At 32.1% G+C, this 27,359-nt stretch overlaps 1 protein-coding gene across 3 annotated transcripts in view; it reads left to right on the plus strand.

Annotated features, from left to right (window-relative positions):
* The window catches only part of LOC136988621 (uncharacterized), a 136,112-nt gene that overhangs the window by 92,404 nt on the left and 16,349 nt on the right, over positions 1-27,359 (plus strand). For all 3 annotated transcript variants that reach the window (XM_067286526.1, XM_067286527.1, XM_067286528.1), the window contains 9 exons: positions 4,478-5,000; positions 12,103-12,219; positions 12,306-12,420; positions 12,500-12,599; positions 12,681-12,767; positions 12,845-12,961; positions 13,449-13,696; positions 14,139-14,277; positions 19,635-19,757. In XM_067286526.1, coding sequence (XP_067142627.1) covers positions 4,478-5,000; positions 12,103-12,219; positions 12,306-12,420; positions 12,500-12,599; positions 12,681-12,767; positions 12,845-12,961; positions 13,449-13,696; positions 14,139-14,277; positions 19,635-19,757 — 1,569 coding nt within the window. The remainder of the gene's footprint in view (positions 1-4,477; positions 5,001-12,102; positions 12,220-12,305; positions 12,421-12,499; positions 12,600-12,680; positions 12,768-12,844; positions 12,962-13,448; positions 13,697-14,138; positions 14,278-19,634; positions 19,758-27,359) is intronic.

Consider the following 27,359-nt stretch of genomic DNA (forward strand, 5'->3'; position numbering starts at 1 on the left):
AGAGAGAAGTTTACTTTCTGAAGAGTAATTTCATATAAAATTTTCTACACGCTTTTACCAGTTATAATCCAGGAAATGCAATTTATGGAGTTTATTTGTGCCTAATTCTTTGAGATAATAAAAATTATTTAAGCATCTCTTAATCAATTTGTAATATATTCGTCGTAGCTTTGAATGAAAAGCGTATAATAATGATTTTACGCGATTTAGTAAGAGTTTAAGTAGGCGACGAACAATGGATGCGATCCGAAAATGAAAATTCCATTAGGAAAGGCATAGAAGACCAAAGAAGAAAAGTAAAAATAAAACTTTTCCACCCACAAATTAGGTTACATAGCAATAAAGGAACCGTATTGAGGTGTACTGCAACACTTAATGACTGGCATATTCCTAATAGACTTAGCCTTATTATCGTGCTTCTTGTGTGCGAAGAGTACACCGTATCTCCGACCTTATTTCTAAGCCAAAACGGGTTTATTTGTTCATTTGGCTGTTTTTTCCCTTTGGAAGGGTTAAAGCTGAAGGCAACGTTCGGTCTCTTGTGAATAACGAAACAATGCGAGTCTTTTACGTGCTCTTCTGAAGGGGGTAAGACCCGAAAGTCGTACACAAGACTAATTGCTGGTTGTCCTTCCCTCTTCTGGCTGTGCAGATCACTTTATTCACCCATCCGTGTTTGTACTCGTGTAATTACGCTGTGAAGGTTGGATAAATAATGTTGGGTCGGTATCGTGGGAATTGCGAAGCGTTAAACATGCGCTTAACACCATTATATGCGCCGATTATCGCAAAAACATGTGGCTTTTCTATAACACATTTTCATTCGAATCGAATTTAAGCTGGCTTCTAATCTTTGGCTACGAGTTGCTGTTTTTTTGTGCAATATCCTCATCGTAGTTCAATGTTTCGTGTAATTTATTTACATTAATGTTGTGGGAATTATGCTGCAAGAGATATAAATATGACTGATTTTTATTCTGCATTAAGAAGAGGAAGATTCACATTAACAAGAATCTTCTTTGTTTATGCTCATCTTAAATTCGATCGTGTTTTTATTTTAGTAGATCTTGAAGGAAGAGACGATAATAATGCTTTTTACTTAGCATCGTTTTTTTAATTTATTCTTTCCAGATTTAGTTTTCATGTTCTTTTAGCCTAAATATTTCAATATTGCAGGCAACCTGCGGGCGAAAACGTTTTGCAAAGAGTAAAAAAAAAAAAAAAATTATCAAATGGTGTGATAAAGATTTTTCTTAATATTTTCTTCGACTTTCTGTAGAAAAAAGAGGGAAATTTTGGCATTTTACGACGTGGGAAACTCGATACAGGCCAGGAAAGAAGAAGAAGAAATTAAAATGAAAAATTAGAAGGAGAAAATGAAATGTTCGCACATACATTACCCGTTTGTTTGACTTAATTGCTCGAAATTCATCTTCCTTATGGCATTAGAAAATATACAAGAGGTGACAAAACAAAAGAGCTTCATCACCTCGTTTTTCATCCTTAATTGTTTCGAATCTTCCAAAATAGAATGTTCCACTTTGTCCCGGATTCGCGTACTAACAATAGACGATAACAATTTATAAAGTTCGTGCTCACGTAGACGAGAGAAACATTCCTCCAGTTATGAGTCGTTTAGTGATTAATGCTTAAGTACGCGACTAAAATTCTAATGAATCTTCCGTCTGGGGTATTCTTCGTGACGTCAAGGGTGCGACAACGCGTTTAAAATACGCAATGGGTGGTCCTAAACGCATACTTACTTGCTGCATCTCCTCCCTTCTGTTACGTTACAAGATTTCAAAACAATTTACGTAATGCCACTTTTTGCTGGGATAATGCATTATCTGCATGACTCAACCTATGACTAAAATGTTTTTCTTTTTAAAAAAAAAAGTAGCTCCCACCTGGTACATCTTTAAGGGCATTCTTTACTGTTAACGACTAACTTTTACAGCTCCATATCCCATAAATTTCAATAGTTTTAACTGCAATTATAAGCCAGTTAAGTCTATGAGACATAAAATATCTTAAGTAACCCAATCTTCTCGTATTTGTTCGACTAAAGAGTATAGTAAACCCTATAATCAATTAGCCTCATTCCACGCCTCTTTTTTATCCTATTTGATAGAATCAAGGTTTTAAGTGTCATTAATGATGACGGATGGACAATTGTTGTGTTGTCAACAGTCGTCTTACACCGCAGAAAATACCGATTTACGCTTGACCCATACGACTGTTAAGTATAACCGCCACTCAAGTATCAATTTCCTTAAATATCTTCGATATTTTACTAGAATATATTTAACTAAATCAGAAGAATTAATAACTTATTAATCTGTAAATCTATCAATTCGTGAAGATAAATCGATTAAGAGCGTGGACGTTGACTGATGAGAAACGTCTAATATACAGTGATTTAATACGTTTAAATTAGCTTTTAGTTGCGTAATTTTCTTTTTTAATATTAGAAAATCCCATCATATTTTCGAATGTTGTAGATTTTCATATATTTCATTTATTATAGCTTTAAAAAAAAAGGTTGGAGGAGCGATTGTGTCTCGCATTCAAACGTCTTATTAATACTTTTATCGTTTCTTTTGTCGTATGGAACACTCGAATAAAGTGACTTTGGAATGCTGAGAATGGTAATGATATTGAATTATTTAAGATAACAGAAAGCTTTAATGAATTGTTCAGATTTTGCACCGTTTTCTAAAAAGAAGGTTTTGCAGTGGAGTTAATGACTTCTTGACTTCTTTTTTTTTGAATTTCAATGAATTTCTTTCAATACTTTCTGTAATTGAATCGAGTTTAATGGATCCTTTTCTTTCTTTTGTTAACATTGTTTCTTTTAAAACATCCTCTTTTATTTTTATTTTTATTTTTTCTTCCTTCCCTTTACGCTCTTTCTTGCGAACTTGCCATTCTAAATCCGCAGGATTGATTATCCTCGAACTGATTTACAGCAGCATCCTTAACATGTTTTTAAAATAAGATTTTTACAGCTTTCAATTTCGTTAGAGAATATTGAAAACTTTAGTAATAAATTGGTAAAAATGTTACGTGCAGAAACGTCATCTTTCACTAAAAAACAGTTATTTTTCACTTAAAAGTTTATTGACCCTCTTTAACATTCCTTCAACTTATTCGCCCATGGCTGAAGAGGTTCCGCAATCAAGATAGTTGTTCTAACTTCGTGGGATACCACATTGCTATTTTCCACATCAATAACTTTCAATTCCTTCATAATGTCTAGTTATTGATAATACATTCGTTCATAAAATCAATGCCGTTAAACTTTATCATTATACTTAAAATAATTAGCGTGTTATTAACGTAACAACACTTGAAGACTTCCTAGTTTACTATGTAACAATTCGAATTTCTCTTTAAAGATTTTATCGGGTTCAGAAAAAACTTAAATGTTAAAAGAAACTAATGGAAGGGATACATACTTTGTAGTGTTTATTCTATTTTTGTAATATTTCCTGATATAAAAAAAAAATGACCGGAGGAAAGGAGTCGATACACCTTTTTCTTTTTTTCGGTTTTCTGCTAAACTGCACAGTGCAAAACTAACCTCATACGTTAAGAGAGAGAGTCAAATGGCCGCCGGCTTCAATGCTAATGATGTTTATGACGCTTCATGTGCACATTCTCACTTAGACTAGTCTTCTTCGGCTTTCAAGATTACAAGATGCGAAAACAGAGGGGGGAAATATATATATATATATATATTTGCAGAGGCTATAAACTATTAAAGGTGGTAGTTTTGGGCGTGTAAGGATAATAGCGAAGAATTAACACCAATAGGAAATTGTTAGTATACTTATCACACCTCGAACTATACCTGATTTTTAGGAATGTTTAATTGGTAAGAAGTCCGTGTATCACACTCTTGCATATCGGCTAAGGCTCTACACGACACGCTTTCACTTTTTTATTATAGACCACCCCTAGGGCATAAATGTCAGCTCTTTCTATTCTTAATGTAGAATGCAATTAATCGGAAATTGCATCCGGGAAATTTGGCAGATGAGTATATATAAGACCTCCAGGTTGAGTGTTCGTGGCATTGTGAAGGTCGTTTTATTCTCTTCTAATCACAGGTCAGAGCTGCATTTTTTTTTTCTGTAAGACAGTACTATTCTGTACTTTATTCTTGTCAGAAATAATTCTGTTTGTTTCTAAAGACTCTTGTCTCGTTTGAATTTCTTAAAAATTGAAAAAAAAAAAAATTTCCAATTCTTTTCTCTTCTCTTATCCATTCAAGAAGTATGTTTTAAGTGTCTTTCCCTTCATTTGTTCTTTGTAGTGTAATATCCTGTTATACGGAGTGCTTTTTAAGGAAAATATTTAAATAAAATACCGTCATACTGACCTATTGCAACATTCTAACGTAAAACTGGAACTTTAATGGTAGGGATTTTTTTTTAAATGGCAAAAGTAATTCTGTTGTTTTGTTTATTTGCAGGTACAATGTCGCTCAAACTGTATTCAAAAATCAAAAGGTTGGCCTCTGCACTTTAATCGCCGAGTACTCATTCACTTGGGAGAACTCGATGAAGCCATTCTAAAGTGTGGTGATTTCTACTTCTGTTTACAAGAAACTGATAGTGGTGTAGCCCTATTGATTAAATATTGGACAGAAAATAGAATTGACCAACGTGTCATCCATGCACCACAATACAGTTTCCTCTTCAGTATGGACTGGTTAGAGGGATATACGGCACAAGATACCAGCGATGAGAAACTGAGCACGTTTCTTCAGCATCTTCTTGTATCCGTGGAAAGAGGAATCGAAAGACTGGAGTGGAAAAGTGTTGTGAGACCGTGGACATGCGACCATATTTATTCATCCTGCTGCCCTGTCGGACAGGTCGATGTCAAAGATAATTCCATACAGGCTGCTACAGATGGGGAAACAACCAAAAAGCATTCGTGTCAGCAGCACCCGGAGGAGGAAGTCGAAGGGAAAATATCCGAAACAGGTAAAGGTAAAAATTGAATTGAACTTTATCTCTCATCAATCAAATTTTGCAATTTTTAAATGAATTCGCAACTGAATTTTGATTTAATTATTATTTTCTAAGCGTAAAGGTCCTATATATATATCCGCTTAAAATAGGTTATTTCAATGTCGTGAACCTTATAATTATTTGTGTTTTCACGATCAGAACAAGTTTTCAGTGGAAAATTAATGTTATTGCTTGAAATCCCAGTTTGAAAATTAAAAATGTTAATTTTTAGTTCAAATTTTAGTCATTTTTGGCTGATTAAAATAGAAATTTTTCTTGGAATTTTAAGATTTCCAACCGATATCACTCGACGAAGATGACTAATCAAAAGAAAGAAGAATCGGCCTTGAGAAAATAATTATTGTAGTCATTGCGAATGGCCCCAAGTGATGAAAAACGATGCTCCGTTTTCGTCAGAGCGGAACGACTAGCCTATATTTAGTATGTTAATGGCAGTTATGGATTTATAAATGTTGTAATATGCTTTAATATTGTTTTATCGTATACTCGGTCAATGCTTACTATCTACACGATCCAGCCCCTCTTTAATTTCGCGTAGTTCGTAGGAGAAATGCAAAAAGATACGTAAACATACTATTTATTATTGGAGTTTATGAACTTAATTGCACCTCGAAAACCACAAGTTATGAATATCTTACACGGACCTTTACTACGAGCCTTATAAATCACTTACGATTTATAAATAGGTTGACAGTAATCGTGCCAACATCACAAGAACCGACCTAAGTTGAGGCACAGACAGAAGTAATCCTGACAGCAACTTTTGTAATGACGTCACGAATTCGTGTATCCAACCTGTCGATAACACTGATCATTGCCTGCCCTAAAAAAGAAAAAGAAAACCCTCCCAAATTTATGCGAACGATCGGGGATTTTTACTTCTGTACCACGCCAGACACTACGAGAAATCGTGAAGACACCTTTCCTGTTAAAGAAAATTGAATTTTTCGTACAAGAACTGTTAATCTTAATTGAGGTTGTACATCTCTACATAATACTACCTTTTCACATTTAACAATAGACAATAACCTTATTTTAACGATAAAGATCTATCGAAACTTTACAGAAACGATAGAAGATGCAAAGCTGAAAATACAAACCGTATAGCCCGAGGATAGACTTATCTGTATGAACTAAAAACTTAATGCAAGGAGGATAATTTATGTCAGGATGAAGGAATTCGGTAATGGTGTTCTTATCTGGGAAAGAGTTGAAGATAATTCGTGATTTTTAAGACTTTACAATGCGTTGAACTTAACCTTGCTAATGAATTGGAGAACGTTACTAAATATTCTCGAATTACCACGGCTCTTAGCATTGCAAAGAATCGTTTTCTGTAATTAATAAAATAATAATAATAATAATTTAAAAAAAAAATGACGACACAAATTGCCGTGTACCACTCCCATCCTAACAGAAAATTAGAGCTCGTTAGTATCGATAATATTTATTTTTTTATTTTCGACTTTGTTATGAATTTATCTCTCGACATAATCTTGGTAGCTAATCCTTTAACAGGTTGAATTTAATTTATTTCAACGGCTTAAGTTTAACATTACAACATGCGCATCGAATTACAACGGTTTTATGGCTGCGAATGCCAAGTTGATCATTTGTTTTTGGCACGTTGTAATTTCTAATTTATTGGATCGATTATCTGTCTGTAATATAAGATGCTATCGTTAAATCTCGGAGCGATGAGTGATCGGTAGCGAAGAAAAATATATTAAAATTAAAAAAGAAATTCGAATTATTTTTCCTCGAAGAATCTCTAGAGGTGTTTATATTCTTTATTTTCAAGCGACTCGGTAAGAGCACCACCACCGCTAATGTTGTCATCTTAACAATGTTGACGGTTACCTGGTATCATTGGAAACCCTTCAGGAGGTCTCGACCCGAGGTTGTTTTCCCTTTTTTTAATTTTCTCTCGCATCGGGTGGCCTTTTCTTCCAAAATATCTGAAAAAATTAATATTCTTCTAACTTTCTATCCCGATTAACATGCTGTTAAATATTTTTGAATAACAACGCTCATTTTTGAGAAAAAAAATACTTTGGGTCTGTCAGACCCATGCGACTCATGATGGGGGTAAAAAAAAACCGTTTAATTTGTCGCCGTTGCCGATAGCGAGTGTCGCAATAACTTTATCGCATTTAAGTTGTCGCGCGGTGTTTATTAAATCCTATCATATCGTTATTTATTTGTATATTTAAATTTTTGTTTTTTTTGTTATAATATTGTTTTTAAAAGTAATGTCTAATTACTTTTTAATTAATTTAATTATTTTTTATTCTTATCATATAATTTTTATTTATCACTTTTATAATTAATTTATGATTATTCCTCGTATATTGGGCGATGCAAGTTGGCTTTTTTCACTTTTACTAAGTAATCAGAAACTTGTGAAAACAGTCTAGCTATAAAATTCCAAAAAATGTCCTGCCCCCTCGGAAATGATCTTGGTAATCGAATTTACACAATCGCTATAAATTCTTTTGTTTTAATCGCGTTATAAGCTATAAATTGCTAATTAAATGTTCGACAGTGTTCAGATGAGTAAACATGTTTTTAAAATTGTTTAGCAATGAATATTTCCTGGAAACTCCATTTTCCTATAGTAAGTCTATGGAATATCTAGTTGTGAATTTTAGTATTATTTTAAATTTGTATTAAAAAAAAATTAAACACCGTAAACTGTAATATATTTACTGTACTGTAGTAATAAACCGGCTTTTATATCTGAATCGGTATCAATTTTCTTTTTTGATTATTTTTCACAATACAGTGTAATCTAAATAACACATGATTTGTTTACATTTGTTTATTCCTTTTTTTTTTATTTGTCGGGACGCTTTTCAGTACTTTGCCCTTCTTCTGTCAAGTTTATTTTGTTTAATGTATATTCTCATATACTTTAAACAAAATAAAGCCGTCAGAAGAGATCGGTGTGTCATTAAATCACTTTTATGGCGTTTTTAGTTCATTTCTGCTTCTGAGTTAGACTAGTACATTCAAGAAGACCTGTCGAGTAGTGAGAGGAGAATTCTGGTTTTAGTCGTTAGAACTCGTTTTCTGAAAATATCGGATAGCCTCAGTTCTAGACATGTTGAGACAGATATGCCAACTGAAACAGATTTGCAGGAGAGCAACCGAGTTAGCTCCTGATTGGTCGGCCAACAGATCTAAAAACTGTATATAAGGCAATGCCACCGTTGAAACTAGGAGAAACAAGCCTGGCCTAATAGACTATATTTGAGTGCCTTGTCTATAGTAAAGTAAAAATGTACGGAGATTTTATGATCGATTCAGAGATCGAGAATATAGTATATGAAGATGCTTCTTCGGAAGAAGAATGTGATTTTGTAGAAGTTAGATCTGAGAATACAGACACCGAGCAAGAGGAAAACGAAGATATATCAGAAGTAGGCTCACCTGCAGTTGCCTCATCATCACAAGTAGCAGCCTCGTCATCACAAACAGGTGAGCATTGTTTTTTCCTAGCTCGCGATGGAACCAGATGGAGTATGTGGGAATATCCTGCAACGAAGACAAGAAGAGAGAACTTGATTTATCTTATACCTGGTCCCATTGGAGAGGCTACAAACGCAAGGTCTATTTTTGAATGTTGGAATCTGTTCGTAACAGATGATATTTTAGATATCATAGTCATACACACAAATCAACAAATACAAAAAGTACAACCGCATTACGAAAGAGAACGTGATGCAAATACAACAGATCTGCAGGAAATAAAAGCACTAATCGGATTATTTTACCTTGCTGCGTATAAAAAGGTAAATCGCTGTCACGTTAACGAAATGTGGACAACGGACGGTACAGGATTCGAAATCGCAAGAACGGCCATGTCGGAGAGACGTTTTCGTTTTTTGTTAGCAAATCTCCGATTTGATGATAAACAGACGCGAGGTGAAAGACTAAAGTTTGATAAATTAGCAGCAGTCCGAACTTTTTTAGATGTATTTACGAATAATTGTATAAAGAATTACAATGTATCGGAATACTGTACCGTAGATGAGAAACTGGAAGGATTCAGAGGGCGGTGCGGATTCCGCCAGTATATACCAAGTAAACCAAATAAATACGGTATAAAAATATTCTTGCTAGTAGACAGTAAAACATTTTATACGCACAATTTAGAGGTTTACTGCGGAAAACAGCCCGATGGACCCTTCTCAGTATCGAATTCTGCGGACAGTGTAGTGAAAAGATTAACTAGGCCTATTGTTAACAGCGGCCGTAATATAACTACCGATAACTGGTTCACCAGTTTCAGTTTGGCTACAGATTTATTGCAAGACAGGTTAACGCTAGTTGGTACCATCAGAAAAAATAGAAAAGAAATTCCTGCAGAATTTTTAAATATAAAAAATAGAAAAGTAAACAGTAGTAAGTTTGCATTTACTAAAGCGATCACTTTGGTCTCCTATGTGCCGAAAAAAAGTAAAAATGTATTGCTTTTGTCGTCATTACATCATAGTGAAGAAATTGATCGGGAAAATTTTCTAAAGAAAATCGATTTTCTTTAAAAATTAGACTGAAATCGATTTGTTTTGAGATTTTATCAGAAACATATTACAGTTTACGACTGGTCAATTTAAATTAAAATACAAATTTAAAATAAAAATTAAATTTTAATTCGGCGATTGCAGTGGCGTAGCGTAGTGAGAGCGGCAAAATTTCACAATAAATAATAATATCTTGTAAAAATACCTAAATAAGAGGGCGGGGAAATTTTCCTCCGCCCCAGGCGGCTGACACCCACGCTACGTCACTGGGCGATTGTCTAACGTTTGTTTACATTATAACCTTGATTTACGTGGAGGGTAGTTCTAATCTCAGTCAATTCCCACCAGACAATTTTGAAACGATGCTTACACGTTCATACGAAATATAACAACTAGAAGTTAGCTAATTAGACCCTAAACATTAAGGAATTAGATATAAGAAAAATAATTACAACTACGCGACAATCATATCGCATAGCTATAATTATTCTATAATCTAATAATTCAGATTAATCTGATAAAAATACTTTTAATTATAATCTGCTTTTATTATTTATTCATTTTTCATCGCGGCACAACAAAACAAACCTGAAAAGTTAGCCCGATCTACATAAGTAATTATGAATGAAATCGCTGCGTTTGATCGCGTTGCGACTGTTTTGTCGCGCGATACACAAAGCGCGACAAAAAACTTTAAAACTAAATTAAGATAATACAAATTGTGAAAATTATAAAATTTTTGATAATTGCATTTTGATAACATTCAGATATTGATATGCATGCCTTTTTACAGTTTTATTGTGTGAATATTTTATATTATAAAAAAAACAAATTACAGAATCGACAACATGTCATTAATTGCCGAATTTTTGATGGGCCCCTCATTATTTTTTCGATCGATTCATTTCGTGCAGAGAAAACATTTATATCTAAACTATCAACAAAGAATTTTGATAAATTGAATAATATTTTGACCGATGTCAATTTTTGAATTAGGTGATCGAGTTAAGCCTAACACACGACTATATCACATTAAAAATTAAAAATAAAATTCATGTGTGAAAATCTAACAAAACTATCTGTTAAATCTTAAAGATGACATTCTAATGAGTAAAACAAAATAAAACAGTTGTCAATTAGTCGATTTTAAACCCAAAAATAAGCATTTTTTAATAGAGCCATAAAACAATTAACGTTTATTGACTCTCGCGAAAGGGGGTAACGCGAAATCTATTTAAAAAATTTTTAGCAGTAGTACTGAATTTCTACTGACTTCACACGAATGAGTGAACTTTCTTCCCCATTTGAAAACAAACCCGATGATTATCGGTGAAACGTCAGATAACTTACAGCGAGTTGAAATTTGATATGTTTATTATTTTGTGATTTTTTCATCAAATTACGTAAAAATAAATATTGAAAAGACAATTTCGTCAATACAGAAGTAATTTATACTACTAGATAGAAAACAAAGCGTAGAATTTAACGAAAAAATTGTAGTTCCTCTACGCGATAAAAAAGAAATTCGAATTATTTTTCCTCGAAGAATCTCTAGAGGTGTTTATATTCTTTATTTTCAAGCGACTCGGTAAGAGCACCACCACCGCTAATGTTGTCATCTTAACAATGTTGACGGTTACCTGGTATCATTGGAAACCCTTCAGGAGGTCTCGACCCGAGGTTGTTTTCCCTTTTTTTAATTTTCTCTCGCATCGGGTGGCCTTTTCTTCCATTCAAATATTTGCTATAAATCTTCCCTCTCAAACTGTTTACTTTCAGAAAAATCGTTCCCAATTTTCTTCCATTGTTCGGTTTAATGCGTATATTCCCCTTTTTGCAACCAAAAAATAATAATAATAAAAAGAGCTTGAGTTTGATCTCCACTTAATCGTTTCGGGGATTCGAAAACAAGCTTAAAAAGTGTGACGTATCGATTTCTAGAAGAGTAGAAATGATGTGTATCGAGACCTATTATCAAGGTTATAGTCGTGACTAACATTACACATACTACCCATTTAGTAAAATTTGACCTATTTTATGTAGTACCAAAAATCGATACGAAGTGAAAAAGTTGACCGATTTGCATGGTTTAGGCTGAACTATAGTTGAAAGAGAACAAAAAGTTTATATATATTTAAAAATTGAATGAGAATAGAATCGAATAATTTAACCCACATATACACCTAATTGGTTAATTCAAATATATGAATTAACCAATAGGAAAAACGGAAAATCAACAACTGCAAGGACCTATGTAAATTTTATTATTGTTCGGTCGAGGAAGGATCTTTTTATGAGGTAACCTAACTCACCTGATTTTCTTTCTTTATATCCTCATTATGTAAATATTATCCTGTAAATAAACATTCTTACGTAAATATATTACAGAGTTGTCACTACGGTATCACTGAAAATTGTTATACGAGAACTTTTAACGTTTCCACGTGCTAAATTAACACCCTAAATTAAAAAGATGATTTAGAAATATCCTCATTTTCTTTTCCTTTTTTTTTTTTTTTTTTTTTTTTAACTAGATAATGAAAACAGGATAAGTTCAGATGGATGCCAAAACGACCAGACAACCTTACGTTCAAACTCCATAGGCCAAGTCAATCAAGACATTCTTCATTCCGGAGTCGCGTATTTACCAGGTAGAACAATTAATTTATTAATTATTATTATTATTATTTAAAATTTAATTTTAATTTTCATCTGTTCTCGTATAAATCCACAAAAGGATCACGCGACATGAAAGGTCGAAGTATGGTCGTGATATTTGGCACTCTTCTGCAACAGAAAATAGCACCATCCGAACTGTGTCAATTATTAGCTTATTACCACGCTGTGCCCACGTAAGAATAATATTAATTTTCATTAATATTTTTCGATTAATATTCCTTCTTTTGTTTTAATTGTTTTATTATTCTACAGGCGAGAAGTCATTCGTCGAGGGTTTTTAGTATTGGTAGACGGAAGAGGAGCTCCTAAAGATGTCTGGACTATTTTAGACGACACATTTCGACTTCTTCAGGTATATTTTTTTAAAAATTAATGTTAATTTTATATGAATTAATGTTCTTTAATTATAATAATAAAATGTTTTATGCCGTAGAACATCATTCCTAATTGCATAAGTTTAGTGTTACTGTGGAAGGTGGATAATGATTATAAAGTAACCTTTCCTAGTAGCGAAATGAAAGTGAGTGATTTTATTTATTTATTTTTTTAAAATTTAGTTTATATTCTGTAAATTTTAATTCAAAAATTTATTTATAGTTTGAAACTGTAAATGATCGAGAGAAACTTTTAACTTACGTCAAAGAGGAGCAGCTACTGAGTGAATTCGGTGGTAAATACGTTTACGATCACCAAGAATGGATTAGTTTCCGTAAAGTATGCAGCATTTAATCTATATAATTTAAACAATTTCATTTTAATTATGTAAACAACAAATATTTAAACAGTTAACAACGAAACCGTTTACTTTAGAGCTGTGTAAACGCATTAATTAATTGAAATTCCTGCTTTCGTTTCATCGATTTTTAATTCAAACTCCATCTTGATAATGAAAATTCTTAGAAATTCTAGAAAAAGAAAGTAACGTCTGCAATATATATATATATATAGAAAGCCAAAGAATGTTTTGTCATAATTTAAAGCCAGTTCTGTCGACATCAGATAGCCTCAGAAGCGTAACAAAACACACGCAAGATGTTTTATTATTAAGCATTTTCTTCCTAAAAACGTTAACAAGTAATAATAATCAATGCAACTTCTTATTTTCACGCGAAAAAAGAGCCATAAAAAAAACACTAAGTGATCAAAACAGTAGATAAATGATGCTATAACCGAGATTTCTTTTTTGTTCGTTCTCTTAAAGTTCTTGGAGCCTTTCGTCAGTAACTGCAGAATATCCGGTCGCCATCTGGTTCGAGTTATGCAGACATTGAAGGCCAACCAGCTTCCTTCCTCCAGTACAGTAACGCACAATCTGATAGAAGAACAGAAATCACACATCAATAAGACCTTCCACGACGACCAGTTGCGCCATCTGGAGGAAGAAGGAGACGCTATTCTGAAAGAATTGGAATCTTACGGTACCCAATCACCCCATAATACCGATTACAGGTGAATATATACACTTTAATATCAATTTTAAAAAAAAGTATTTATCCAACTTGTAAACGTTTTCTTATTGTTAAATCAGATCGATATGTAATTGTTCTTAAATCGTTAACACCTGACGCCTGTGTTAAATATACGATTAAAAATAGGTTATAAATATAAACTTTTAACAGTATTATTCGTAGATATTTTGTCATCGTAACGTCGGTTATCATATAATTGTTTATCCGTGTGTTATCGCTATGGCGCCGCAGCTGTATCTGAATTAACATAATGATAATGAAGTCCATCGTGTAAAGTTATAAAAATCCTTTTATTGATAAATTCGTCTTTTGAAAACCATCCATCTACGAATGTTTTAAACGTTTACGTATTTAAATATTTAAGAAATTCTATACAATACAATGCGTTGAAATCGAAATTTTACGTAATTGTTTGAATTAAGGGAGTGTCTGGAGAAGACGAGTAACTTGTATGGAGAATTGAGAAAATCGATGGGTAAACTAGCCAAATTAGCGGATAAAAGGCTTACAAGGTTGGAAGAATGTCTTCAAGTTAAGATGCTGGAAGAAGAATCTAGTCAGGTAAACTTCTGGAATTTATATTTTTTTAATAAGAATTAAGGGGTGGTCGCGTGTTTTTGCCGTGTGAAACCGAAGCCAAGTGCGATCGCAATCGCTTTAAATTTACTTTTTATGATAAAAATTGCTAGAATAATTCGAAATAATTTTGTTTTTTGTTTTGAATCTAATTATATTTAAACATTAAAGGACATTAAAGTCAGTTTTTGAATTCTCGTTGGAGACAACTTAATGGACAGAGAAGCCTTCACGGTTATTACACGCAGATGCAGAAAATTATATTGTCGTTAAATTATAATTTTATTAAATGATCTTTAATAATTTATTCAATTTTTTTTTAAGATTTAATTAAGAAATTTTTCCATTTCGATGTATTTGCATTTTGCTGTTTTTTTTTAATCTTTATCAATTGAGAACTCGATAGAAAATTCATCTGAAAGTTCAATTGGAGATTACTGATCTTATCAGTAGATTGGATTTGAAGATATATTCTTATTTTATTCTCAGATATGATTACTTGTTAGATGGACGACAGAAAAGGAAATTTGAAAGTTTTATTGAGGGCCTTCTGGTTGTTGAGATGTGTATTTTTTTTACGGTTGCAGATAAATAAATGGTCGTGTAAGCAGACAGTGTATAGGAAAAATTATAGAAGACGTGATGTATGGGCGTGACACCCGTTTCGCTGCCTCCACTTTTAATTAAGCAAGGGTGTACTGCGGACTTCTTACGCAGTCCTACTTATTACCTGCGATGGAATCGGTTATATCTAGCCCTATATTTTATCGTCACGATGTAGTTATTGTTTCGTGTTGGCGCGTCTTGCCGTGTGTCACTCAATTACGTCACGCTTCTGTTTAGTATATTCGTGAATGTTTTTTTAGAATATTTATTTCCCTTATTTTTAAAGCTCTTCGATTGACACGCCGAGTTTTAATTAGAATTCGTATCAAAAGAAGGAAACATCGAGCAACCAGATTCTCCTAAATTCGGATTGAACTCTTTTCATATTTCATGTAGTAACCCTTGCTTAAAGTGACAGGTGATATTTTACTTTTGACGTTCAAACCCCTACTTTCTCTGGTTTTGTGTAACACGAAATGCGCAAGTAGATATTAACCCGGTAATCATCAGATAGACAAATGAAGAGTGCTCTAGTCTCAACATCATCTCGACCTTGTCGACCCCGCTCCGGATCATCCGTGAGCTTTTCGAACAACACTCCGTTGTTCGGACCGATGACCAGGTATTAACCCAGGTATAATCACGGCCAATTTCTCACACTCCTTCCGCCCGATGAAATGGGTCAGTTAGATAGCGATCTCTGATTGTCGGAGCCTTTATCATCCTGGCAAGACCTTTGCCGCCATCCTTTAAGGTCGCTAACCGAAATGGCAGTTAGATCGCATGTTTCTTTGTAAGAAACACCAGTGAGTAATGTGCATTGCGCTAATTCACTCATTTCCGCCGTAAAAATAACGAAGAAAGTAACCAGACTCCGAACACTTCCCGAAACGTTCGTGGATCTCTTCGACATTGAGAATTTCAGAGCAATTAAATCACTAGGGTATTAAATTCTTCAACAATTACGCTAATTTAACTAAAATCTATCGGTCAAAAAACTCATTTAATTATACCAGCATAAAATTTCTCATATTTGAAAGTAGGTCTACACGGAAACCGTGATTAACAATGAAATGGCGTTTTGTGCAAGAAACATTTAACTGCATTTCATATTCAGGATATATTCAAACCGCTTTGTTTTGTCTTGACCTAAAAGATATTTGTCAAAAAGTAATCTCGCTTCGTGCCAACTTCTTCGTAACTCGTCAAAAAATTTCAAAATCATGACTCTACACTCCACTCAATACAGTGGATTATTTTTAGCGATATCCAGGTTGCTGAATTGTTTGCTCCATAATGGTTTAATTAAGGAAGAATGATATTATCCAGAATAAAAATAATAAAAAAAAACCCTTCCTATTTATTTGCATAACTCTATCTTTTTATTTATAATTGATGGCATAACTGGTCTAGCTAACTTGACCCATTAGGCAACACATAAACAATGGGGTATCATTCTTTATGTTTATATATAATCTACGTTGACAGGTACTTGATGTAGCACTCTTGTTAGCACTGTTAACTGGTATAATAACCTCTCCACTCTTACATTCGAGATCGATTTAGTATTGACCCGACACGTTGTACTAGTTATTAATTAATTTTGAATGCGGATTTTGATATTCCATTTGCATTTCTCCATAAAGATGATCTTTGTGTTTTCTTTTTTTTTATCTTTAAAACAATCTAGAAAATCTATTTATAAATATAACAATGACGATCTGAAGAATCCTGGTGGAAGAGAGCCATTACTGGTAATCTGTTAGCACCTTAAAACTAGGGCTCTAAACTTACTTCACTTTGCAAAATTTTGTCGTAATTCATCATCATTTACGTCATTTTATGAAAGAGATGATGATGTATCAGAAGAGCAGTATTTTGCCCCGGATAAACAATGTTCATTAAATGGTGGCCCGCCTACTTGTAAATTTATTACCTTCTTTTTATGTATAACCGAATTTTTAACAATTTCACCCGTGGTAGTCCTAGTTTAACAGGGTGTAAAGCTATTCCACCTTTCCTGTATCCTGTTAAAAATAGGTGTCTTGTTAAAAAGTGTACTAATCATTTTAAAACCACACACTTTGTAGTTCCACACATTAATCATTCAGTAAATATCTTCTAAGAAAATATTTACCTTCTTTGCCACTATTTTCGCTTTTTTACCCCCCTATTCAATGTTTACGCTGTCATTCCTCATAGTTTTCTTTGGCAGTTATCAACCAATTAGGTTCTACACTTATTATAGTTAAAAAAAAACCTTTTTAAAAGTGGATCAAGTTATCCTTTAAGCATATTTAAAATATTCAAATGCCTACGTGATGGACTGCACGAAGGAAGTTTCACATGGAGTCATAAAAATTCTAAATTTTAATGAGATTATGAAGTAATCATTTGGGAAATTCGTCTTGGATAATTATAAATTCCGATGAGTGTATTAAAGATCATAATCTACACGTTGTTACTAGTATAAAAGGTGTTTTTTGCTCGGTAAGTCGACTTAAGATGATATTTAAATTTGCTTAGTTTAATACGCTGACACAATATCTTGCTAATTTAGGTTACTTCATTCCAATTCCTACTTTTTAAATAATAATTTCTTCCTATTCTTAACAAACACTACACTTACACACACACCCTTTTTAAAATCAATGTTTAAAAAAATGTAGAAGATAAAACTCAAAGCTTCTTCCATTAAGTTAGTGAAACATAGAACATACATTACACACTGCTGCTTTAGTGTTTATATAAATCAATTTACAGAATTGAAATGAGAATTAACAATAAGCCACATTTGTAGTTATTGCAGAATAGCTTCTGTAAATGCCAAAATATTTAAACATACTCAAGTAATATATAATACAAATCTTATTATTATATAAATATTCACGTATTTATGTCAAATTTTTATATCCAACGAATTTAAAAATAAAATAAATTGCAAACCATCCTCGTGTAATTCCAGACGAGTGCAATTTACTGGAGTTTACGAGAATGGTTCACTGACTATAAACGTGCAGTTAAGTTTAAAATATTTATTTTTCTACCACTTTTATTACTCTTATAATATTACATTTACTTGTTTTTTTTGCATGAAAATTTGCTTTATTCGTTGAAGTAACCTCTTAAGAGGTTATTTCAACGAGAGAGAGAGGGAGGGAGGAATTCTGTTTTCCAAACTTTATTTCTTGCTTTTTTTTTAAATATTTACTTGTAAACCTGTTCACAATTTAGGCTACATTTATACCGAAATGGGCTCGGGTGTAAATTTATGATATTGTTATATTCGAAGGTGAGCATTAGTCATTTAATAAATGCTTTCTCGTCACGTTTTACAAGAAAACGAGTGTTTTCTACGCTTAAAAATATTTTATAAATCGCTCGATCAGCCTAGATTGTATCCTGAACTTAAAACCCTTGTTGTTAATTTATCTCTCAGTTGGAAATGTGAAGGTAGACTTGTTCTAATGACCACTAAACAATTGTTAAATGCTTTTATTTATTACTAATTAGGTCAGTTTGACCTATTCGTGATCTCGCTTATACTAAATTAAAATATTTTCAAAAGTTTCATAATACAGACGATATAAAAAAAAAAACATAACAGAGAAGGAATTTCGTTCCAAGAAAGACTATAACTCAAACTCCCCCCTTTTTATGATCTTGAAGTATGAAGAATTTAACAAAACATATGCCCAACCCTGTATCGAATATTTTTAATATGGAGAATATTCGATCCTTTTAACTCGAATAACGTAATTCTATCGCTATAATTCTTCTAATAAAAACATGTAATTCCTTTTTTGACTAACGCATTATTTTAATGAGTTGTAAACCGATCATCTTTAAATCATAATTATAGAATTCGGCGCTTAAGTGTGGCTTATTTGTAATGGAATATCGGTGTGTATAATGATCTTTTCATAAGGGTTGAACTGAAACTAGACTTACTTATGTTTAATTTTATGGAAATGTAGTTTTTTTTCCCTATATCACAGTTCATTGTGCAAGCACGAAATCTCACTTGGTTGCATCTATACGATGCAGCGGTATACCTTTTGGAGTGGTGAAGGTAAGCCATACACTTTTCGATATGTGGAGAATGGTATGCAGTAGGGTATGACTCATCTCTGTGGTCATGTGATTTCTCAATTAAAGTACCGACTTCAGAATGATTCATGTCTAACACGGAACAACTTCCCTGTCCAATTATTAATCTCGAAGGTCAATGCTTTCTTAACAGTCAAAGGAGTGAAGCTCGCTTCCTAATTACTTACAAAGCGCTCATTATCTCCTCGATAAAAGCTTTCTTGGAATTTTATTCTCCTATAATGCCAGAAATTATTCATTTTAAAATATACTTTTGGATCGTTGTATAATTGATATAGCAGAATTTTTTTCTCTTCTCGGTAAAGTAAGATTATATTTCAAAGTGATTTTAAATTCGTTTGGTCTTAGCAGCTCGCCTTTCTATGCATAAAAATTAAATGCAGGTAAATTATTTTTCGACTCCAAAATGTCTGAATGTTTTTAGTAACAATGGAAATTATTTCTACTTTTCATTAGCAAAGTGAGCTTCTGACACAGCGTGGCTAGGACACTTGCAACACGCCTTTAAAAACATTTACTGGCGACTGACAGTTTGGAAACATTGTTTCTTAATCTTCTTCTTTATATGGTTACTGTTTTTATCTTTAGAAAAATACCAAGTTATCGGCATTCTTTATATTGTTTAGGTGCTAACGTGGCTATGCAGAAAAGGAGAGGAGATGCTGAGTAAACACCAAGCTGTTGCTGATTCTCTGGGTGGAATCAAAGATCAGGAAGAGGAATTCGAAAAGTTCTATTTTGTTGCAATGGTAAGTAGCTCTTAAATTATCTTTTCTTTACTTTTTTTTTTAAAAAAACCTATCTTAGAAGGTGGAGAGAGAATTTTTTCTTTCACTTAGTAGGTTAATTGTTCTAGGTCTCTCGAGTTCTAGCTCGGCAGATTGTTTTCTAATGTTATTAGTTTATATGTAAATGAATTTAAACAATAGAAGTTCGTTTTGAAGATTTGGCATTGTTTGCGATGATTATTTTCAAAATGTAACCAGCTAATTTAATCTGTAAATAGTTTTGTCATAATACAAACTTCATAAATTAATTTTCGTGTTACATATGTTTATTAAAGCGATAACATCGTATCTTATCTATAAAACAATATACAGATGGATACAGTAAAAGAAAACAATTACAGTAATCAATCATAAGCGACTTTTTTTTCGTTAGTTGCTAGTTTTTCTACGCCTGTATTTCTCAACATTGTTTCTTACATTTTTAATATTGACAATACGGCGAGACGTGAAATTAACATTTGCAATTTTACGACGCCACATTGTCGTTATCCTTATAACAATATCGAACTGTACAACAGAAAAAGAAGAAGAAAAAAATGCGATTAAATCTATTTTACGTAATAATTTACTCGGGATACAGTAGCGGGGTTGCACTAACCATTTTTTTTTTTGCACCCATCGAGGGCAACTGCGAAAAAAAGAAGAGGGGGAGAGATCGAGCCGTTTCATTGTTTACACATTTGTAGAAATGCAGGTAAAGTCAACTTCCAAAAACAGCTTGAAATAAGAAACGTGATCGAGTCGACCTTGGAAACTAGATTCTATCTGGCTGTTTCCCTGCTGAGTTCACACCTGCAGTAGTGCGGCGAGAGTGATTTCTCTACACATGACGTCATCTAGAAGAAGAAAACCAGATTTAAACACCGATTACCTTTATATATATATATATGTACTAAGTGCACTTTTTTCGACATTTCTACCGTCCGCCAAAGGCCTTCCATGCGGCAATCCCTTATAAGGATGCTCGTTTAAGCTCACTCGAAGGATAATGGAGTTTATGCAAATTTAATTGCCGATTTAAAAAAAAAGAGAGAGAGAGAGAGAGAGAGCGAAGAAACACTTTGTTTCACTCGGATACTAAAATAAACTGCCTTTAATTTCTCTCTAAATTTAGAAGTCGTCGCTACAGTTTTTGTAGAGATTAAAAGGGACGTAAAAAAAAAAAAGTTGGTCGGCGCACGTTTTCCGGTGATGCGCAACATTCGTGACGTGAGATCTTGTTAATTTTGGATGAAGGAGCATCGTTCGGAGTTTTAGGATGCAGCTGCACCCGTGCACTAACGATTTACTTGCAGTTTCTTCTCCATCTGGTGTCACTCCGTCGAAACTCGCTCCCAGCTAAATAGCCCCGGGAATAAACGGGAATATGTGTTGCGTGGGTTCTGACTGCGCTTAGTCGCAACGGATACTTGTATGAATGTAGTACAATGATGAAAGCTTGTGTAGCTGCATGCGATTCTGTCAGTTGGTGAGTATTTTGCTCTACTTTCTAACTCGACTTGCCCTCATCATCTAGGGAGGATCATTAATTTATATATATATATTTTTTTTATTTAAAAAAAGCTTTAATATTCATCAAACGATATAAGCTTTTAATGTATTTTTTTGGGGGGGGGCGAGCTCGCGTGAGGAAACATTAATGCCGTTAGATCATTTAGCATTCTCGCGCTATCGCTACCGAAAACTTGGCACTAATTCCTATTAATTTAAACAGAACAAGGCCCCTTCCGGTTTAATATAATGATTATTGACAATAAAATAAGGAAATTTTATATGGAAACAAGTTTTTGCTAAAACCTGCAGCCCTTCAAACTTCCTATAATTGAATAATGATAAATATTTCCAGCTCTATATCTTAAAACTCGATCGTTTCTATCGCATTATCGATCGAACTTCGAGCTTTCGACTCATCCAATAAGCGTTAATAAGCACATTTCAATACATCTGTTCCTCGTTAGTGTGTTGCTGCTACGTATGCTAATTAATAAACTCGTTCAAACTGTCTTAATTAATGTTAATTTCGTAAACGATAAAAATTGTTTAACTGCGTTAATATAAGGAAGAGAGATTAACGACGTTGACCTTCTGCACGATTTACAAACAGTCTTTAAAATCTTAATGGGCATAATGATTGTTTTTAGGTCATGAATCAAACTGAGCAATTTGTGCAAACATTTGTCGAGTTTCGCTTAACTTTACGTATTAAAAAATGACCATTTTTTGGCAAATATCGTTCCGATTAATTGTAAAAAGTCTAAAGTTCACTCTCGATAGTCTCTCCTCCTACTAAATTTCTATATTTAAGTTGACCTGAACTTAATATAATCCAACCTATTTAGCATAGTTTCGTTCCATTTATACGTTTCATTCCAGGAGAAATTTTTTTCCTATCGATGCTTAATAAACTAGGCTACAATTTTATGAAGTTTTATTATTGTACTTCTTAAAAATTTCGATTTTTTTTTTAACCTCTTCTCCATTCGATTTTATAAGTGTTACACAATAGCGCATTTTGTTCGTTTCGCACGAATTACAAATTATTTAATTTCTACTGTTAAAATTAATTAAAGGAATTCAATTATTGTGTTATTCTCCCTATATATGGATAAATTGTTAACTGTTTTCGAGGTCGGTTCAAGGTGAAAATTACCTTGACGTTGGATGAAAACAGTACGTGGGTTGCCATTTTGATACGATCCTTTTGATGCATTTTAATGCGGTCCTTGTCTGATAAGAAAAGAAAAACATGCTTAAAAAACTAACATAAATTATTGTAAACGTACTTCGTTTGGTGTTGAGATAGAAAACAAAGAGAATATAAAGCTATAAAAATCGTATTTAATTCGTTACTGGTATAGGTTACATTCATTGTATACAAACAACTACTGTAGTTTACGTAGGCAATATATTGATAAGCAGATAATTAACTAAAATATACCTCATTAGAAATTGTAAATTGGACGTTTAACTTAATTGGAACGAATTCATGAATTAATATTTGTTAATCATTAAACGACGATATGTATAGTACATCATCATTATCGTTCTGTACTTAATTAATTTCAATAATAAGAAGGCGGATGATTCATTATGTAGGTTGAAAATAGCTTAAATTTTGTTTTTTTTTTTATTCCACCAATAAACTACACGATTTAACTTTAAATTGGAAAGAAGTGAAATTAATTTCACTTCTTTCCATCTTTTTTTTTTTTTAAAGTATTGAAAATTGTATTTTTAAAGACTGTAATTATCTCAAAAGATTTATTGAAGAAGGAATCAATTTTCTATAATTTTCTAGTGGATAGATTCATCCATTATAAAATTATTCTGTCTATTGTATATCATCATCACATAAATTCTTATCCTACTTAACCACTATATGAAAGTTTAAGAGTTTTATCATTATTTTTAATGGAAAAAATAGAAAAGATAATTTAATAAAAATTTAACATTGAATTATATCAAATGACTTAATTTACACAAATTATTATTATTTATTCAAGCATTCTTTAACTTAAAAAAGATGTGGATAATAATTTATTTTTCTTTAAATAGTTCTGTGTAATTTCAGTGAAATTTTCATAATAATAATAACAATAATAATAATGTATTATTATTCTTACAACATTTTCTCCATAATTTTAATGTGTATTTCATAATATAATCATAGAAATTTTTTACATATAACATATTGGATGGGAAAAAAGATTTTATATTAAACACTTTATTCAAAAAATAAATTGTAATATTATAATTATTTTTGTTAATTATAGATTAAAATTTGTAATTAATTAATTAAAAAATAAGGAATTTAAAGCATTTTTTGTATCACCTCAATTTAAATTTGGCATAGAACAGGTTCCAAAAATGTTCTCTTCTGAGAATTTTAAATATAATTTTACAAATTTTGCTTCTGAACAAGGTTATAAATCTAAAGTATTTTTTTTATAATTTTTGAAAAGTTGCTGTAAAACCTAAAATATATATATTATAATTATAATGATATCTTGGGACTAAAACAAAATTGTTGATCTTATCTTTAAAGTTTTTAATATTAAAATTCCTAAATTTATAAATAATTAATTTTCTATAAGACATTATCTATAGTTAATATCGCATTAATATATAGATTTGTGGAAGAGATAAACTGCTAGAATTTAATTTACGATGCCATTTTCTAGTATTTTACATCCCTAAAGAGCAATAAATATATATCAAAGTATTGTTTTGTAGAGAATAAAAATGATTTAATTTGTGTTCTTTCTTAAAACAGATTTTCAAAAATGAAAGGATATAAATTACAAATCATAAACTACAATTTTTTTTTTTTAATGGCAAAATGTCACTAACTGACCTCTAATAAGGATGAAGTATGATGTTATCTGGACAGATGCATTGGCCTTGGAAATAGAGAGCAGCAGGAAGATGATTAGTCTGCCCCATTAAGTCATATAAAACATTCTTTGTTTATGTTGAATAGAATAGTTCCAGACCTTGTTTAGCTCTGCGACCCTTCCGAATTCCGTTTTTGTCTCTTACTTAACAGACATTAACTTTATAACAGTTTTTTTCTTTACCATTTTCTTTATCTATACAATCTCCTATTGACAAGAGTCAAAGAGTCACAATGTTTTTTCATCAGCAGCTTCCAATCTGAGGAGAGAGAGAATCCTTTACTTCAGCATACTTAACAGTATTAAAATTCTCTTGTCTTAAAAGAATTATGCATATGGATTTTAATGGATAATAAATATGTAGATAATATATATATATATAAAAAAATTAATTAAAAAATTCCATTTAACATTAGAATTTGATTAAAAGTAATTAGAGGCAATAAAAATAGGGTGGATTAGAATTTAAAACAATGAAAAAATTCAAGAAAAAGAAACATTTATTTGAAATAAATTATGAAGGTCAAAATTTAAAATTATATTTAACTTTGTAAGTAGTTAGCATATTTATTGTTTAACTTAAAAATAAACTTTCTACTATTTATCTTGGTATTTTTAACCTTTTAAAGATAAAAATATATAAAAATAAAGTAAAAAAGTAATTGAATTTCATTTAAAATAAAACAAAAGAAGTTCAAAAGAATAACTTCTTGTCATTATAAAGTACAAAATTCATGTTTTTTGACCCTTCTACTGTCTGATGTTGAGCAAATCTTATTTATTGCTAAGCTATAGAATCTGATTTATTGGATAAACAATAAAAATTCTGTTTTATGATTAAGAAATACACGTCGTATAGCTAAATATACGGCTGAAAATAAAATAAAATATAACTTTCTTTTTTCCTATTTATCATCGTTATCGGAGTCAATATACAGCGAAACAATAAGTCGTATTATGAAATTCGGAGTCATTTTCTTTTCTTAATAACCCGTAGGAATAATCCAATTAGTTTAAATTTAAAGTAATACTATTAAGTTCTTTATAAAATGGTCGACTAAATTAAACTGTTGGTCGTTAAAGTTTGTAAGATTGCTGTTTTCCTTATGGAAACGACCTTTAAGAGTAACAAACTTAAGTAAAATACATCCATTTGTTTAAATTGTTCCAATTAATTACCAAATTACGTTATCTTTGTAAAGGTCGTTTCACAATATTTAGATTGAAGTTAATACTTGTTCGTAATACCAAAAAATTAATTCCTATATAATAAAATTTCAACCGAGTACGAATGTAAAAATGTTAGGAATGGAGCAATTTCACATATTTCTTAAGAGGAATTACTGTTTAAATGGAAGTCCAAGCACGTCTGTAAGCTAGCGAATAAATAAAAACCCATCTAAAATATCTTGTAGAAGAAAAATCGCCATTTTTTAAGTCACCACATGCTTGCAAACGTTTAAAGATTAAAGTATAAATGACAGTCGAGGAGAAAGTGGGACACGTTGACCTAATTTAGCATTTTTTCTAAGACAAATTGAGAATAGAAAACATCAGTCATCCATCACAACGATTAGGAAGTTATACAAATATTTCACTTTAACATTAAACCTCAAATCCGATGCACGTCTAAGAAAATTCGATTGGTAGATTGCATTGCCGAGAAGCCAACATTCCGGCGATGCGTATTCATTCCTGTCTAACTCGAAGAAAGGGGGAGGAGAGGGGAAAAAAAAGACAAGGAGGCGAGTCAAAAACTTAAATAAGACCTGTCAGAGAAGAGAAATTTAATGCAAAACTATTTTTGAATGCGAATACATAAAATACTGTAAGCCGAAACACGATTTTCTCTCTCGATTTAAGGAAAATTTCATTTATTCTTATTTTTAAAATAAATATTTCATTGTTAATACTTTCGGAAAAAAAATTATATATAAAACTAAAATAGATTTTAAAAGTTTTCTTTGTTTGCTACACTCGTAAATGCGCATCATCTATATTTAACTATTCGTAATTAGATAGGAAATGGCTTCGCGATGACTGTAAAGTTTACTGGAAGTTACATTTGTATGTACTGTATAGTATATACATATCATCCTTATGAATTATTTCTGATTATATCCTATTTATATTTCGTTTACAAACACGTACGCATTCGATTTTATTGGATTTTCTTACAATAAACCCGCGCGTAGGTCGGATTTGTATGGAGAAAAAGAAGAAAAAAACGAAAATATTGCGGCAAAATATCACAAAGTGATTCTTTCACGGTTGAGTAGAGGGGTAATGGAACAAGGAGTTCTTCCAACTTGTATAAAAAGCGATAGAAAATGTGATAAACTCGCTTATACCATGGAGTAAAACCTACTATTTTAGTCAGATGAGTGAATTCGATAATGCCAGGTCTGGAGTTTCATTTTTTTTTTCCTTTTTTCCTTTTTTAATCCAGTTTTTCTGATATTATCCGGTTTTATTCAATTGAATATTATATTTAAAGATTTGTGTTGAAACCATTTTTACCGTTTATAATGGGCGAAAATATAATTAAAGTTCCGTTAACGCTTTGGTACCCTTTGGCAAATCGTACTAACGATTTATTGGAGAGAATCGATAGATTCTTAATCTTCCGTTACGGATAAACCCACGCCATTTCTTTTATAATGGCCTTTAGAAATTAATTAACGTGAAAAACCTTCGACAGATGCCCGCAACACTTCTTTCTTCTGAAGCAACCGATTTATTTTATTTTAATTATTTCTACTCCCACGTTTATTGATTTATTACAAAATTCGATTTTATACCCGATTTTTGAACATTAACTATCGCCCGGAGATGTAGAATTTGATAAATTATCCTTTCTATCGCACATTATCGCCCGATGGAAATGTTCTTTTATGCAATTCCACATTAATTGACCCACATAACATTTTAGAATCTCGGGTTTCGTTTTATCTACTTAAATTCTCGGTATTGTCGCACATAAAACGCACTGGTGAATAAAATATTGTGTAAAGAAACACGATAGAGCCAGACAGAAGAGGGCAACGTGCAGTCGATAAGTTATGAATATCAAACAGGACCCGGAGGCAAGGTAATCTTCTATATACAGGTTCGTTTCTTCTCTCGACCCACACCGATTTTTGACGGATTTCGTTCCTCGGCATTTGCT

Source organism: Centruroides vittatus, unplaced genomic scaffold (genome assembly GCF_030686945.1).
Source record: "Centruroides vittatus isolate TY-2023 unplaced genomic scaffold, ASM3068694v2 scaffold_373, whole genome shotgun sequence".
Lineage (NCBI taxonomy): Eukaryota > Metazoa > Arthropoda > Arachnida > Scorpiones > Buthidae > Centruroides > Centruroides vittatus.